General features: G+C 37.0%; 1 protein-coding gene across 1 annotated transcript in view; it reads right to left on the bottom strand.

Moving 5' to 3' along the window:
• LOC138089044 (ATP-binding cassette sub-family C member 4-like) overlaps window positions 1–18,009 on the bottom strand; it is a 309,781-nt gene that overhangs the window by 8,564 nt on the left and 283,208 nt on the right. Inside the window, exons 26-27 of the mRNA XM_068984368.1 lie at window positions 14,700–14,855; window positions 7,809–7,898 (exon numbers count right to left, since the gene is read on the bottom strand). Coding sequence (XP_068840469.1) covers window positions 7,809–7,898; window positions 14,700–14,855 — 246 coding nt within the window. The remainder of the gene's footprint in view (window positions 1–7,808; window positions 7,899–14,699; window positions 14,856–18,009) is intronic.

Genomic DNA, 18,009 nt, shown 5'->3' with positions numbered 1-18,009 from the left:
CAGCTTTTTCACTCTCCTTTTTCACTTTCATCAAGAGGTGCTTTAGTTCCTCTTCGCTTTCTGCCATAAGGGTGGTGTCATCTGCATATCTGAGGTTATTTATATTTCTATTGGCAATCTCGATTCCAGCTTGTGCTTCATTCAGCCCAGCACCTCACATAATGTACTCTGCATGTAAGTAAATTAGCAGGGTGACAATATACAGTCTTGACATACTCCTTTCCCAATTTGGAACCAGTCCACTGTTCTATGTCTGGGTCTATCTGTTCCTTCTTGACCTGCATACAGATTTCTCGGGAGGCAGATCGGGTGGTCTGGTATTACCACCTCTTGAAGAATTTTCCATAGTTTGTTGTGATCCACACAATCAAAGGCTCTGGCATAGTCAGTAAAGCAAATGTAGACATTTTTCTGGAACTCTCTTGCTTTTTCAATGATCCAACAGATGTTGGCGATTTGATCTGTGATTCCTCTGCCTTTTTAAATCCAGCTTGAACATCTGGAAGTTCACAGTTCACTTACTGTTGAAGCCTGGCTTGGAGAATTTTGAGCATTACTTTGCTAGCGTGTAAGATGACTGCAACTGTGAAGTAGTTTGAGCATTCTTTGCCATTGCCTTTCTTTGGGATTGGAATGAAAACTGACTTTTCCAGTCCTGTGGCCACTACTGAGTTTTCCGAATTTGTTGGCATATTGAGTGCAACACTTTAACAGCATCATCTTTTAGGATTTGAAATAGCTCAACTGGAATTCCATCACTTCCGCTACCTTTGTTCATCGTGATGCTTCCTAAGGCCGACTTGACTTCACACTCCAGGATGTCTGGCTCTATGTGAGGGATCACACCATCATGGTTATCTGGGTCATTAAGCTCTTCTTTGTATAGTTCTTCTGTGTATTCTTGCCACCTTTCCTTAATATCTTCTACTTCTGTTAGGTCCATACCATTTCTGTCCTTTATTGTGCCCATCTTTGATGAAACGTTGCCTTTTTATCTCTAATTTTCTTGAAGAGATCTCTAGTCTTTCCCATTCTACTGTTTTCCTTTATTTCTTTTCATTTTTCACTTAGGAAGGCTTCCTTATGTCTCCTTGTTATTCTTTGGAACTCTTCATTTAGATGAGTATATATTTCCTTTTCTCCTTTGCCTTTCACTTCTCTCTTTTCTCAGCTATTTGTAAGGCCTCCTCAGGCAACAATTTTGCCTTTTTGCATTTCTTTTTATTGGGGATGGTTTTGGTCACTGCCTCCTGTACAATGTCATGAACCTCCGTCCATAGTTCTTCAGGCCCTCTGTCTATCAGATCTAATCCCTTACTGTAAGGTACTCTAGTTCCCTGTGCTATACGGTAAATCCTTGTTGCTTCTCTATTTTATATATATTAGTTTGTATCTGTGAATTTCATACTCCTGATTGATTCCTCTCTTTCCCCTTTGGTAATCATAAGTTTATTTTCTATGTCTGTGAGTCTGTTTCTTTTTATATATACATTAATTTGCTTTATTTTTTAGAATCCATATATAAGTGATATCATATAATATTTATCTTTCTCTGACTTCACTTAGGATGATTTTCTAGGTCTATCCATGTTGCTGTGAATATCAATATTTTATTGATTTTTATGTCTGTATAACACTATATACATACATATATACATATAAAATATATATATATATTTATGTGTGTATGTTGCCACATCTTCTTAAACCAATTGTCTGTTGACAGAAACTTGAGTTCCTTCTATATCTTGGCTATTGCAAATAGTGCAGTAATGAACCCTGGGGTGCATGTTCTTTTCAAATTAGTATTTCCATTTTCCCCAGATATATACCCAGGAGTATAATTGCTGGATCATCTGGTAGCTCTATTTTTAGTTTTTTTAAGAACCTCCATACTGTTTTCCACACACCAATTTACATTCCCACCAACAGTGTGTTGGGGATTTCCCAAGTGGTTCAATGGTAAAAAATCCAGCTGCCAATGAAGGAGATGAGAGAAATGTGGTCCCTGGGTCAGGAAGATCCTCTGGAGAAGGAAATGACAACCCACTCCAGTATTCCTGCCTGGAAAATCCTGTGGACAGAGAAGTCTGGCAGGCTACAGTTCATAGGGTTGCCAAGAGTCAAACATGACTGAGCATACACACACACAGCAGTGTGTTGGAGTTCCTTTTTTCCCACATCTTCTCTAGCATTTATTATTTATAGACTTTTTGATGATAGCCATTCTGACTGGTATGAGTTGGTACCTCATTGTGGTTTTGATTTGCATTTCTCTAATAATTAATAATGCTGAGCATCTTTTCATGTGTCTATTGGCCATCTGTATGTCTTCTTTGAAGAATTTCATAAATGTTTTTCAGTGAAAACTCAGGAAAAACAAGGCCACGACACAAGAAGTTATTTCCCCCAGACTATGGGTATAGGTGATATTTGTATTAATCTCTCCTCATAAAATCAAAATTGGAAGATTAAATAATCAACTTTTTAACTGCCAAAAATAATCTGAAACTATATTGAGTTGCAGGGGTCAGTTCAATGAGTATTTGTTTTAGAGAAATATTATAGATTAAGAACAAAATTCAGACTGTGCTTGAAATTAAAGAACAGAGAGTAAATACACTTCAAATTAAAGGACTAAAGATTGATGAGTGATGGCCAATTAGCAGGTACACAGAATTACAAAGGCAAATTACAAAACACCAGGGTGAGTGGGCAATATTTTCATGGTATCCTAAATGCTGGAGTACTTCCATGAATGTTATGCTGAATTGTGTTCCTTATGAAAGTCTAGTCCATAGAAATGGGAATTCTGAGTAAGGATTAAATATGGTATTAGTATTTAGTGATAGCAGGAAAGGTATGCAAAATCTGAAGGATAAGATATGGACTATGAGGCAAGTGGCTGCAATGAAAATTATCAAATGGAGGTCAGCTTAATCACTCCCACCCCTGCCACCTCATTATAAGGAAGAGGCCTTACTGAATATTCTATGAAACATATTCCATAAATCTAAACTCAAGTGATAGGACTGATCAAGAGTGTAACACAGGCAAGACTTTCTCATTTTTCCTTCTGAGTTGACTTTGGTAATCCTTGTAAATGCAAGTTAGTCTTTCTTAAGACTGACATCATGACTGTGAGGAAATAACCTCAAACCTACTGGTGACTCAGATATCTCATCACTAATCTGGTTTTTACTTTCCTTCAAGTTGTCTATATATGCCTGACAAGGAATAAGCTGTTGTGAGGTGAAAATGTTTTCCAGAACTCATGGTTTTCTGAGACTCTAACTTCATTTATGGATCAGGAATGGTTATGACAATGCTACAAATAAGAAGACCTTTTGTAGTGTAATCATATAATCAGGTTATAATTATTTGAATGGAAAAAAGACAAAAGAGACAGTAGACAATAACTAGGAGCTACAGCTGGAGAGTCTGAAAACATATTAGATAATAGTGCAATGCGGCGAACTGAAGTGAAAGTCGCTCAGTCGTATCCAACTCTGAGACCCCATGGACTACAGTCCATGGAATTCTCCAGGCCAGAATACTGGAGTGGGTAAACTTTCCCTTCTCCAGGGGATCTTCCCAACTCAGGGATCGAACCCAGGTCTCCCACATTGCAGGTGGATTCTTTACCAGCTGAGCCACAAGGGAAGCCCAAGAATACTGGAGTGGGTAGCCTATCCCTTCTCCAGCGGATCTTCCAGACTCAGGAATCCAACTGGGGTCTCCTGCATTGCAGGCAGATTCTTTACCAACGGAGCTCTCAGGGAAGCCAAATAGTGTAATATTACTATTAAATTTCTTGAGTGAGATATTAGTATAATGTTATTAGGAACATTAGGAGAATGTTCTTGTTTTTAAAAAGTGCATGTTTGCGTACTTAGGATGAGTTGCAACTTTAAAAAAAGTTTCTGCAACTTGCTTTCAAACAGTTCAGCAAAATATAGATGATAGTACAGAGAAAGAAAATACAGAAAACAAATCAACAACTGGTGAATTTTGGTGAAGTTATATATGTGTTCATCATACCATTCCTTGCATGTTCCTGTGATTTGAAAGTTTTAAAACAGAAAATTGGGAAAATTGAACTAGACAGCCTAGGCATAAGTCCTGCCTAGTCTACCAACTGGGAAATTTCCTGAGCTTAATCTATCTTAGCTTCCTAAACTCCAAATAAGACTATAATATTGAAATAAAGTGTCTTCCTCCTAACATTGTTAGAGTATAATGTGAGTCAGTATGTGGAGAATCTACGGCAGAGGTTGATATGAAGAGATCAACAGATATTGTCCATTGTTAATAGTGCTGTCGGCTACCCTCTCCTCATGTTCTACTTTATTCTTCTCCCTGCATGTTTCAGTACTGAGACTTCATTACCCACACATTGGTGGTTTGCTTTTCACCTTCTCTATAAGAAGATAAACTCCGAAAGGATAGAGACTTTGTCTCTTCTGGTAACTGCGATAGCCCCAGAATCTGCAACACTGCCTATCCAAAAAACTCTCAATACACATTTGTTGGAAGAATGAATGAAGTGACAAGTGCATCTTATCTTGTGACATAACCTGTTTCTATAAGATAGGAAATAAATCCATACATAATTTTATATAATACTATTTTCTCATTAAATATCATTGTAAAAGAAATATATTCCTTATAACAACAATTAACTGGCCCCAAGATATCATAATATCTAACTTTAAACTATGGAAACCTTTTTTTTTAAAGTTGGTGATTGAAGAAAAATAGAGAAAATAGCACTATTTGAAATTACATATCTTGTATAGAATAGTTCATATCATTTTTGAGCTTGGGAAAATAATAAACTACAGCAAAACTGAAAATAATAAGCTGAACTTATAAGACACCTCAATTCTATCATCATAAACACTTTCAAATAACCTAGTAAATAAATCATCTTTCTCAACCAGGTGCCAACGTCCCTCACAGAAGGCTAACACAGATGTAAGATGGTTTCCAAATTTTATGAAACCTCCTTACTTTTCAAAATGAAAGGCTGGTGTGGGCTGAAAAGAGACAGTGAAATGCAATCAGCAAATGGGGAAGAGCTATTACCAGAGCAGAGCCAGCAGTAAATGAAATAAAGGGGAGCTTGTTCACCTAAATACAAAGCCCTGGGAAATGGGCCTGTGACCTGTCGCCATAGCAAGGCTGAACCGCATGCACAGGTTGCTAATGCCCAGATTTCTGTATCTTGGCTTCCTGTATGATGAGACATACTTGTATTTTAAGAGAGATACTATCAATGGTTCACATAACTGGATGTTTTCTGCACAGTTTTGACATGACATACTATATTCTCAATTGTAAACTCCTGGATCAAAACTGTTTTGTTTTTTCAGCGGAAGCAACACACTGCTGACTCATTTCCAGAGTTTTATCTACTCTGCTCTTTTAATCTTTGAGTGATAAAGTGCTTCATCTTTAAGCACTACTCGATATATTTGTAGAGCTGCTATTTTTTTTTTTAGGTGCTCTAACTTCTAATGAACATTCTTCAGTGTATAGTAAGTTGGCTATTTTTCAGAAATTGAAAAACATATTTTTAACATATTTTGAAAAATAATCAAGATGAGAGGGACAGCATCCACAGGGCTATCTCCCTTATGGACGTCCATCTCTAACAGGAGAGAATGAGGAGGCAGAAATACAGGACTTTAAAAAAATTTTTAAGCATCTTTTCCTTTTAGTTAAAGTTCTTAAAGAGTAAAATGGGTGCCCTCTTACTCTCAGGTCAACTGTATTAGTTTTGATTGGCAGTTTCACTTTGGCTTTATTTATAAAGCAATGACTGGGGTTTTTAATCCACCTAAAAACTGACCTCATTGCTTAAACTGAGAAATCATCCCATCATGGTGTTCCTCTAGGAATTACTTCTTTATGAGATTTACATGTTTTCCAGTGAAGATCGGTAAACAATATATACAAAGGACATAAAGAAATAATTCCCAGAGGAACACAATGATGGGATGATTTCTCACTTTAAGATATATCACTAAAATAATAGGGTTAATTTCAGAAGCAATACACGGAAACCACACACTTCACTTTGTGACATAAACTCATATTTATTTCTGTTTATGAAAGTTCCAAATGTAGTCTAAATAAATGTAGATCTTAGTATCATGTATCACTCATCATCTTAGAATTGAGAGGCTACTAAATTTTATTTTAATTTTAGCTCCTTCAGGTGAATTAACAAGTTTTAGGGCCAAGTTCTAAGAGAGTTTTTAACAGGATTTATCTCCAATTAACATTTTTTTCTGTCCATGGAATAATGTTTTTTAAAATTTTAAAGTAATTTTTCGGAGAATCTCTGAAGAGAGATCTCAAGCTCAGAAATAAGTAGGGCTATACCAGAGCTTCCAGTTTAAAATGTGTCCCAATTTCACCAGTAAATGCATCCTATGATCTCGAGAACAGTCTATCATCTTACTTTTATTTACACTTGGTGGTTTATTGTTCCCACCTCTTTTCTTCTAGAATTTCACTGTAGAAAGACTTACAAACTTAAATGAAATCAGAGGCCCACTGTTTTCCAATTAGGATAAGGTGAAGTAACCAGCCTGATTTAGGAAAATAAAATTCCCACAATTGCTGGAAAGCAGGGTGGGTGTGTAAAGACCCAATGCTGACAACGTTCAGAAACCAGAATTATTGGCAGGAAATTGTCAGACCTCCAAATCTGCTGACTCATAGTCAAAGGCCCTCTATGAATTACACATCTCAGTGCTATCCCTGGAAAAGTGACACCAAAAGATAAAAACACTGATTCAAAACAACAATGTAAGCAATTGCTTTCTGGTATTTTTGACCAAAAAAAAAAAAAAATTAAGAAATAAGGTACAATTCTCTAAAATGAGAGAAAATAAATATCAGTGCCTATTTGTGCAACACATACTCTTTCAAGGCAAAAGACCTGGCTAGGTATTTTCTATGAGAGCCTAGAAGTCTGCCTATTATTTAGAAGTCTAGGTAGAGTTTCTGCCATCAGTACCTTAGAATAAATTTGCAAAACTAGGGAAAATGCACAGAAATAAATAATATTAAAATTTTTTTAAAAAGAGCATCTTAACAGTCAAAATCCTTTTCATACAAGACCAAGGAGATTCAAAGTAGTGGGCCAGAGAGAAACATGACACAAATAATAGAAAATCCTCTAGAAATGAACTTAGTACAAAGCCTCTCTTAGTACAAACTCTCAGCTCCAGAGTTCTGTTACCAGCATATGCTACGTGGCATTGAATGATGCAACTGCTAATAAATAATTATCACTTGTCAAATGTATAATATATCTTTAATAAACTCTTTCTTATGAAATTTCACACCATGTTACTGGCATGATCTCATTTATCTTTCTGTTAATAATGAAAAACACCTGATATTCCACATAGTAGATACTTCCTAAGATCAAAAGAATAAAATGAATGTTGCAAATTAAGGTATTTAATTCACTAGGTCACTAGTAGAATTTGAACACATAATTTTACCTTCTAGTTTAGTGTTCTACTAAGGGCAAGAAACGTAGTGTATCTAATTGCTTTGGGTTCTAGGGAAAAAGGTAAAATGGAAACATGATGCATTATACTGTTGGTTTTCATAAGTGCTCATTTCATCTTACATACATTTTAAGTACACCCATGTCATCAATGTTCTCTTAGGAGATAAATGAAGTCAATTAAACTGTTAAGCACCCTTAATTACCTACAATGCTTTTAAATGTACACACACATTAGATATTGATGCTAACAAGTTTATCATATTTAATAAATTACCTCTTCTAAGACATTCCATAGTTCCTCATCTGTATGCTTATTAAAGGGATCCAGATTTTCCCTCATTGTTCCAGTGAACACAATAGGATCCTAAATACAACAAAATAGAGAATGTTATTACTGCAGTCTCTTCATTTCATTCCAGTTTTTAAAGAACAGATTTAAAATGAAAAAAAAAAACCCACAAAGTTTACTACAATCATTAATAATAAGGTGGCAAATCAGTTCAATTCAGTTCAATCACTCAGTCATGTCCAACTCTTTGTGACCCCATGGACTGCTGCAAAATACCAGGCTGCCCTGCCCTTCACCAGCTCCCAGAGTTTACTCAAACTCATGTCCATTGAGTCAGTGATGCCATCCAACCATCTCATCCTCTGTCGTCCCCTTCTCTTCCTAACTTCAATCTTTCCCAGCATCAGGGTTTTTTCAAATGAGTCAGTTCTTCGCATCAGGTGGCCAAAGTATTGGAGTTTCAGCTTCAGCATCAGTCCTTCCAATGAATATCCAGAACTGATTTCCTTTAGGAGGGACTGGTTGGATCTCCTTGCAGTCCAAGGGACTCTCAAGAGTCCTCTCCAACACCACAGTTCAAAAGCATCAATTCTTTTGTGTTCAGCTTTCTTTATACTCCAACTTTCACATCTATACATAACTACTGGAAAAACCATAGCTTTGACTAGATGGACCTTTGTCGGCAAAGTCATGTTTCTGCTTCTTAATATGCTGTCTAGGTTTGTCATAGCTTTTCTTCCAAGGAGCAAGTGTCTTTTAATTTCATGGCTGTAATTACCAACTGCAGTGATTCTGGAGACCCAAAAAATAAAATCTCTCACTGTTTCCATTGTTTCCCCATCTGTTTGTCATGAAGTGATAGGATCGGATATCATGATCTTAGTTTTCTGAATGTTGAGTTTTAAGCCAACTTTTTCACTCTCCTTTTTCACTTTCATCAAGAGGTGCTTTAGCTCTTCTTTGCTTTCTGCCATAAGGGTAATGTCATCTGCATATCTGAGGTTATTGATATTTCTCCCAGCAATCTTGATTCCAGCTTGTGCTTCATCCAGCCCAGCATTTTTCATGATATACTCTGCATATAATTTATATAAGCAGGGTGACAATATATAACCTCGGCATACTCCTTTCCTGATTTGGAACCAATCTGTGATTCCATGTCCAGTTCTAACTGTTGCTTCTTGACCTGCATACAGATTTCTCAAGAGGCAAGTAAGGTGGTCTGATATTCCCATTTCTTCAAGAATTTACCAGAGTTTGTTGTGATCCCACACAATGAAAGGTTTTGGCATAGTCAATAAAGCAGAACTAGATGTTTTTCTGGAACTCTTTTGCTTTTCCAATGATCCAACAGATGCTGGCAATTTGATCTCTGGTTCCTCTGCCTTTTCTAAATCTAACTTGAACATCTAGAATTTCACAGTTCACTTACTGTCAAAGCCTGGCTTGGAGAATTTTGAGCATGACTTTGCTAGCGTGTGAGATGAGTGCAATTGTGCAGTAATATGAACATTCTTTGACATTGCCTTTCTTTGAGATTTGAATGAAAACTGACCTTTTCAGTCCTGTGGCCACTCATGAATTTTCCAAATTTGTTGGCATATTGAGTGCAGCACTCTAACAGCATCACCTTTTAGGATTTGAAATAGCTCAACTGGAATTCCATCCACTACTTCCACTAACTTGGTTCATAGTGATGCTTCCTAAGGTCCACTTAACTTCACACCAGCATGTCTGACTCTAGGTGGGTGATCACAGCATCATGATTGTTTGGGTCATGAAGATCTTTTTTGTATAGTTCTTGTGTATTCTTGCCACCTCTTATTAATATCTTCTGCTTCTGTTAGGTCCATATCATTTCTGTCCTTTATTGTGCCCATCTTTGCATGAAATGTTCCCTCGGTATCTCTAATTTTCTTGAAGAGATCTCTAGTCTTTCCCATTCTATAGTTTTCCTCTATTTCTCTGCACTGATCACTGAGGAAGGCTTTCTTATCTCTCCTTCCTGAGACTGAGCAACTGAAACTAAAAATTAAGTTTAAGCATTTCCCATTGCAATAAGGGTACCCACTTACATCTATACTGCTAGTTTAAAAGGATATATTGGGAGATTATGCATGTTCATTTAGCTGTAGTAGATGGAAGAACATAGTTTAATAAATAAGAGTATTTCCCTTTGTTTGACATGCCAAATATTTATCTCAAAATCAGTAGAATTTTCATCAAAGCTTATTGAATAAAAAGAATTATCTATTGAAATATGAACTGTAGATCTGACTGTAAAAGTGCTCACAGTAGACACATATGCAAGGGCAGATAAGGATCAAAGTAATAACAACAGATATTATTATTACAGTACCCACCTCTAGGCAATGAAGTAAATAAACTAATCTTATAAATAAGCATTATAAAGATGTTTACAGGCAGAACACTTCAGTGTAGAGATTTACAGTAGAACATAAAAACTTCTTATAAAAATACACTAAATTTATTGGTCTAAGTATATTCTTTCTGAAGGTACACAATTAAATCTCATTTAATGAGAATTAGACAGTTAGAGGAGCCTAGTGTGCTACAGGTCACAAAGTGTTGGACATAACAACTGAACAACAACAATAAGAGTTAGCTGGCACAGCAGAGTCAGGAAAATAAATGCTCTTTGTCAATAGAGTGTTTTAAATGGAGTACTAGCTTCAAATCTGTTTTTCATCATGGCATAAAGTTGATACTTTTTAAATGTAACCCTTCATACCATATTTCGTAGTAATTTTTCCCTTGTTACTACTGTAAGTTCATATTAGACATGTGACACAAAAATGGCCACTCTGAATCAGAGCGTTTAGTGTAGCAAATTGATAATCCCTCAACACAACTGCAAGCCTGAAAACCTCAGTCTTACTGGACCTTTTTATATGCTCCTGGAAGATAAGACTTTCATTATCTTACAAAGAATCTCTGCCCACTAACCTGATGCTTAAAAGAGCCTGGGACCTAGACAAAAATCATACAAGTGGTTATAAATGGGGCAGATAAAGAACAACAGTTTTAATGATTTGAGTCCCAAACCAGGAAACTGCCCTCCACTAATGTAATGAAGCGTAACTACAGCTGCTGCTTCCTTGAGTCCTAAAAGCTCTGTCCTCATTTCTAATCTGAGAACCTTTAAGGTGCAGCTCATCTCCCTGTTTTAAGAATAAGGACCCAGAGTTGTTTTAAAATCCTAGTGTGCTTCCTTTTTTTTTTTTTTTTTTTGTAACCCTGTAGCCTCTAAACGAGTTCAATCCCTGGCTCAGGAAGATCCCTGGAGGAGGAAATGGCACTCCAGTATTCTTGCCTGGAGAATCCCATGGACAGAGGAGCCTGACAGGCTACAATCTGTGGGGGTCACAAAGAGTCAGACACAACTGAAGAGACTTAGAAGCAGCAGGCTCTAAATGAACTGATCATCATCCATATTCAGAAGAAAGAATATTGCTTGCCAGCAAAAGAAATGAATACAAGTCCTGTAAAGTTCTCTTTTGGTAGCTCCAGGGAACAGTTCAAAGGGACTTAACAAAAACTTCTGACTGCATTGGTCTAGAGTCTAGTAATAGAACATCAACCTCTTCTGAGTTTTGTTCTCAATGAGGAAAAAAAGGGAAAGAAAGCCAGGTAATTTGGGATGTCTTAGAGAGAGACAGCTCTGATTTACCTCTTTCAACCTACTATAGAAAGCTCAGGAAATAGAAATACCAAAAGAGCAGAGTAGGCTATTTTTAAAAAAATAGCTAACTTTTGCCTTGATTTTTTAAAAACCTATTACATATAAAAATGAATCTGTTTAATCATAATAAACAGATCTGTGCTGATCTGTGCCAACCCTTGGTCTGTAATCATAAACACTCAATTTGCAAGGCATCTCTCTTCAACTGAAAACATTTTCTTTGTGCCAACAGCATAAGGGTCTCTAGGTGCAGAGAGTCATCCAAAGAAGTTTTGAAATCCACTTTTTTCAGATTATTTTAGATAAGCAGCTACTACTTGAATGTAATCACTCCGTGGTGTTCTTTCTGGGGAACATAACTATCTCACATCATGAGCATAAAGGATGCACACACTTCAGCTCCCTGTTGTTTAAGGAAAGTACCTAGGAACTGCTTTCAGTTTTTACTTATTCCTGAAATTTTGAACACAAATTGAGGAGCATTTTCTTAAGAATATAGTATTTGTTTCTGAAAGCTTCCCACCACCCCCCATGACTCCAGGACTGATGCTCTAAGACACCATTTCCCTGCCTCTGGCTCCTATGCAGGTGCTTGGTGCTATCACATCTCCCCCAGTTCTGACTTGCTCGTGGTGGGGTCAACAGTGATGGGGATGAACCTAGCAGGGAGAGAGAGAGAAAGAGGAATGATCCCAGAAGCTAGCTGCTGCTCCCAGGATCACAGGGAGCAGGGAGCCAGGGAAGATGGTGTGGGCCTGGCTCACCTGAGTGGGGCAACTCAAAGAAACAGCCTTGGGCTCCCCCTCTGCAGAGTCTCCTCTCAGCTTCCTAGGTTCCCTAAATCAGGGTGTTGAGACACAAGCATCACTGCTTCCTACTCCTTTGGGGAAGGGGGATGTAAGCTTTTTGCACTCAGACAAGTAACTTTAAGTATTCAAGTCAACAGATTTTTTCATCTCTGTAGTCAGCAAGACATTGTAAAGAGAAAAGACTCTTGGCTGGGGAGGGCTAAGATTTTAAGTATCTTCTGATACTTATTAGCCCATGACACATAGTGAATAAACTTGTTTCTAAACTGATACTGTTCAAGTGAAGGACATAGCACTGGGAGAAATATCTTCTTATTTTGATCTATACTTATTCACTTTTGTTACATTTTAAAGAATTGCCAAAATATTTCCTGAAAATTATACTTCTTTAAGACGCAGAACAAAGGAAAACAGAATCAGAGGCCAAGAAGAAATGGTCAATTCAACTTTCCACCATCACAGCAGCCAGATACTGGTTTTATATGAAGCATCCCATACACAGACCTATTAAGTCATCACAATAGCTCAAGGAGTTGGTACTTATTGGCTGCCTTGTGAGGGAGAGAATATTGAGATGCACAGAAATGGAATTCCATATCCTATATTCTTCTTCACTATTCCCTACTGCTTGCCTGCTTGTTGTTGTTGTTCAGTCACTAAGTTCTGACTCTTTGCGACCCTATAGACTGCAGCACACCAGGCTTCCAAGTCCTTCACTATCTCCAGAGTTTGCTCAAACTCATGTCCATTGGGTCAATGATGCCATCCAACCATCTCATCCTCTGTCACCCCCTTCTCCTCCTTCCTGCAATCTTTCCCAGCATCAGGGTCTTTTCTAAAGAGTCAGTTCTTTACATCAAGTGGCCAAAGTATTGGAGCTTCAATTTCAGCATTGGTCCTTCCAATGAATATTCAGAGTTGATTTCCTTTAGGACTGACTGGCTTGATCTCCTTGTTGAAGAGACTCTCAAACATCCTCTCCAACACCACAGTTTGAAAGCATCAAATCTTCGGCACTCATCCTTCTTTATGGTCCAACTCTCACATCCGTGCATGACTATTAGAAAAGCCATAGCTTTGTCTATACAGACCTTTGTCAGCAAAATGATGTCTCTGCTTTTTAATATGCTGTCTGGGTTTGTCATAGTTTTTCTTCCAAAGAGCAAGTGTCTCTTAATTTCATGGCTGCAGCCACCATCTGCAATGATTTTTATGAAAAGGACATCTTTTTTTGGTATTAGTTCTAGAAGGTCTTGTAGGTTTAGATAGAACCATTCAGCTTCACCTTGTTCAGCATTAGTTGTTGGGGCATAGACTTGGATTACTGTGATGTAGAATGGTTTGCCTTGAAAACAAACCAAGATTATTCTGCCATTTTTGAGATTGCACCCAAGTACTGCATTTCAGACTCTTTTGTTGATTATGAAGGCTACTCCATTTCTTCTAAGAGATTCTTGCCCACAGTAGTAGATATAATGGTCATCTGAATTAAATTCACCTATTCCTATCCATTTTAGTTCACTGATTCCTAGAATGTCAATGTTCACTCTTGTCATCTCCTGTTTGACCACTTCCAATTTACCTTGATTCATGGACCTAACATTCCAGGTTCCTCTGCAATATTGTTCTTTACAGCATCAGACTTTACTTTTACCACCAGACACATCCACAACTGGGCGTTGCTTCCACTTTGGTTCAGCCTCTTTATTCCTTCTGGAGCTATTTCTCCATTCTTCTCCAGTAGCATATTGGAAACCTATTGGGGTTCATCTTTCAGTATCATATCTTTTTGCCTTTTCATACTGTTTATTGGGTTCTCAACACAAGAATGCTGAAGTGATTTTCTTGCCTCATTAAATTTTTTTTATTAATCACTCATTTATTAAAGTCTCCCCAAAGCATCCATACACTCTGTAATTCTTAAAGTTCCACAGTTCCACAAAAAGCCCTGCAGGGAGATAATCACCTTTAAAAAGTTAACTTTATTTCCCATAGCAAAATTCCATCAGTAAGACACAACCTGTGTTTCCCTATAGAATCCTCTCCAGTGCTAAATCATTTGTCATATTGTTTTCAGAATTGTGTGTTATCAGTGGATAAGACTGTGGCATCTGGCAAAATTTTAAGTCTAGAAATCTATCTGGATAAGTTATTACATCACATACACACAAACCAAAAGAACAAACAACAAAACCTGGGTTCTGATTAAAGTATCTGCTGAAAATACCTGCTGTTAAAAATATGCTCTACTGAGGAGGGGAGAATATTAACCCTTTCATTCATTTTTAAAATCAATCAAATTAAAAGCAATTAAACTTAGATACTGGATGAAAAGAACATGTGAGAATGTTCTGATATACATACTTGAGGTATGATTGACATTTTCTTCCTTAAATCATGAAGTCCAATTTCAGTTATCAAGATCTTATCAATCCACACTCTACCTTCAGGCTCTGACAATCTAAAGAGGGCAGCAATGAAAGAACTTTTTCCAGCTCCTGTTCTTCCCACGATGCCAACCTGTGAAGAGATCCAGGAGGGATTAAGAACTAACAATATGCAACAAACCTGGGAGAAACCCTGGTGGTTGAAGATGAATTTTAAAAGCTCTATATTGAATATAGTCTATATATTTTTCAACCATGGCACTATTGACATTTTTGTTTAAATACTTCATTGTTATGGGGTGGGAGGCTGTTCTGTGTATTGTAGGATGTTTAGCAGTAGCTATGGACTCTACCCTCTAGAGGCCAGAAGCACCCCTAAACTGTCAACCAAAAATGTCATACATTGACAAATGTCTTCGGGTTGAGATCCCCTGGTCCAAATAAGAATTAAAAATAACAAAATAAAACTATTAGCAACAAAAAATCAGAAGTTGTTTAAGTGTTCCACAAGAACTAAATCTTTAGTTTTTATTTCTACTGTCTGTGTATTTTGAACTTTGAGAATTTTGTGGATAATTTCATAGAGATATCAACAAATCAAATCAGAACTGTTACATATAAATAAGTATACATTTCCCCAGAGTTCTATTATTTAAAAGGGCTTATACTCTGGGCTTCCCAGGTAGCACTGGTGGTAAAGAACATGCTCATCAATGCAGGAGATGTCAACGACGCAGGTTCAATCCCTAGGTTGGAAAGATTCCCTGGAATAGGAAATGGCAACCCACTCCAGTATTCTTGCCTGGAGAATCCCATGGACAGAGGAGAATGGCAGGCTAAAGTCCATAGGGTCGCAAAGAGTCAGACATGATTGAGCGACTGAGCATACACACATTCTCTGGTAAAGAAACTAAATCACGTCAAGGTATTAAATGCCTTGGTTATGTTCTGTCTTGAAAGGAATCATTTTAAAATTGTAAAATACTCATCTCAGTGTCTTAAGAGACTGTAGCTAGTAAGCAAAACACATATAATAAAATCAACAACAACACAAAAAACATTTGCTATTTATATGGAACCTTGCATCTGAACAGTTCAAAAGGCATTGTACAAACCAATTAATACTTATAGTTAAACCTTGGAAAGATATATGTCAAGTATCAGTCTGGTTATTTAAAACCAAGGCAGAAAGAAATTAGCACATTGAAAATAAGATCAAATGATCACAATAATGCAGGTAAAATGCTGGTTAGGAATGAAACTGTATTATAAAAGTTGGCTTTTCACTGTGTGCTATAAACATCTATGCAGAGCACTATATAAAGTAGCCTAGACATGAAAGCAAATTAAATGTCCATTAACAGAGGAATGGATAAAGAAGATGTGATACATATATAAAGGGAATACTACTCAGCCATAAAAAGTCATGAAATGTTACCATTTACAGCAACATGGATTGACCAAGAGATTATACTAAGTGAAGTAAATCAGACAAAGGCAAAGCAAATGTCATGTTATCACTTACATGTGGAATCTTTAAAAAATGATACAAATGAACTTATTTACAAAACAGAAACAGACTCACAGACATAGAAAACAAATTTATGGTTACCAAAGGGGAAAGTGGTGGGGGGGGGGCGTAAATTAGGAATTTTGGAGTAACATATACACACTACTTCTGGCGGAGGGCATGGAAACCCACTCTAGTATTTCTGCCTGGAGAATCCCCATGGACAGAGGAGCCTGGCGGGCTACAGACCATGGGGTCGCAGAGTCAGACATGACTGAGCAACTAAGCATAGCACAACACATACACATTACCATATATAAAATAAAAAAGGTCCTACCCTATAGCTTCCCTGGTGGTTCAGATGGTAAAGCATCTGCCTGCAATGTGGGAGACCCAGATTCAATCCCTGGGTCAGGAAGATCCCCTGGAGAAAGAAATGGCAACCCACTCCAGTACCCTTGCCTGGAAAAATCCCATGGATGGAGGAGCTTAGTGGGCTACAGTCCATGGAGTCACAAAGAGTAGGACATGACTGAGCAACTTCACTTCACCATATAGCACAAGAAACTATACTCAGTACTTTGTAATAACCTATATGGAAAAAGAATCTATACATCTGAATCACTTTGAAAGTAACACAACATTATAAATCAACTATACTTCAATAAAAATGAATAAAAGCATGCATGCAGAAACTGGCTTTTTCATAGCAATGAGCTTGCATAACTGCAGATTCCCTAGTGAGAGCTTCTCAAAAGATGATTTCCTCTCTATTTAGGAATTTGGAATTGATGATGGGCATAAGACATGCTTTCAATCATTTGTAAATTAATTCAGTCAGTAAATTTTTAAAATTCACAGCTTTAAATAGAGAAGAATTAAATCTTTCTGAGCACTGATTATATTCTGGGAACCTTACATATTTTCTCATTTGAATACCTTCAAAGTTCCAAAGCTTAATCTGTAAGATCAATAATGGCACTTCCAAAAGGAATTTATCTTTACAGAGATTACATGAAAGAAAAGTAACTTTAGTTGATTTATCTTTGTAGCCAATTTTCTATCTTAATTTATTTAACACTGATAGGTCATTTTCTGCATATAGGAAGGTTCTTCTGCATACATGCACAGCTCGTGTGTTCTGTGTACAGGCTGATCTGGGCAACATGGAAGGTTCAATTCCAGACCACCACAATAAAATAAGTACTGCAAGAAAACAAGTCACACTTTTTTAGTTTCCCCATCTATATAAAAGTTATGTGTATGCTATACTATAGTCTGTTATGTGAGCAATAGCGTTACATCTTAAAAAACAGTTTTAGTATCTTAATTTTAAAAAAAACTTTATTGTCTAAAAATGCTATCAACTAAGCCTCTGGCAAATTATAGCAGTAACATCAAAGATCATGGATCACAGATCATAACAAATATAATAATAATAATGTTTGAAATACTGTGAGAATTACCAAAATGTGACCCAAAGACATGAAGTTAGCAAATTCTGTAGGGAATGGTTCTGATCCACGTGTTTGAGGCAGGGTTGCTGCAAATGTTCAGCTTGCAAAAAATGCAGTATCAGTACAGCACAATAAAACCAGGTATCCCTGTATTTCTGGGTGTTCTCATATGTGAATCAAAACACATCAGGACATAGGTGAGAACTGTGTTGTAAGAACGTGTGTAAGCAGGACTATAAACCACAAACTCCAAAAAGGAGAATAAGAAAAAGGCAACTCAAAGAAAATCTGGTCCAGGCTATTTCTACCAGTGTTCAAAG

This window comes from Capricornis sumatraensis, chromosome 12, assembly GCF_032405125.1.
Source record: "Capricornis sumatraensis isolate serow.1 chromosome 12, serow.2, whole genome shotgun sequence".
Taxonomy (NCBI): domain Eukaryota; kingdom Metazoa; phylum Chordata; class Mammalia; order Artiodactyla; family Bovidae; genus Capricornis; species Capricornis sumatraensis.
The sequence above is the reverse complement of the archived record's forward strand: the minus strand, read 5'-3'. Positions and strand labels throughout refer to the sequence as shown.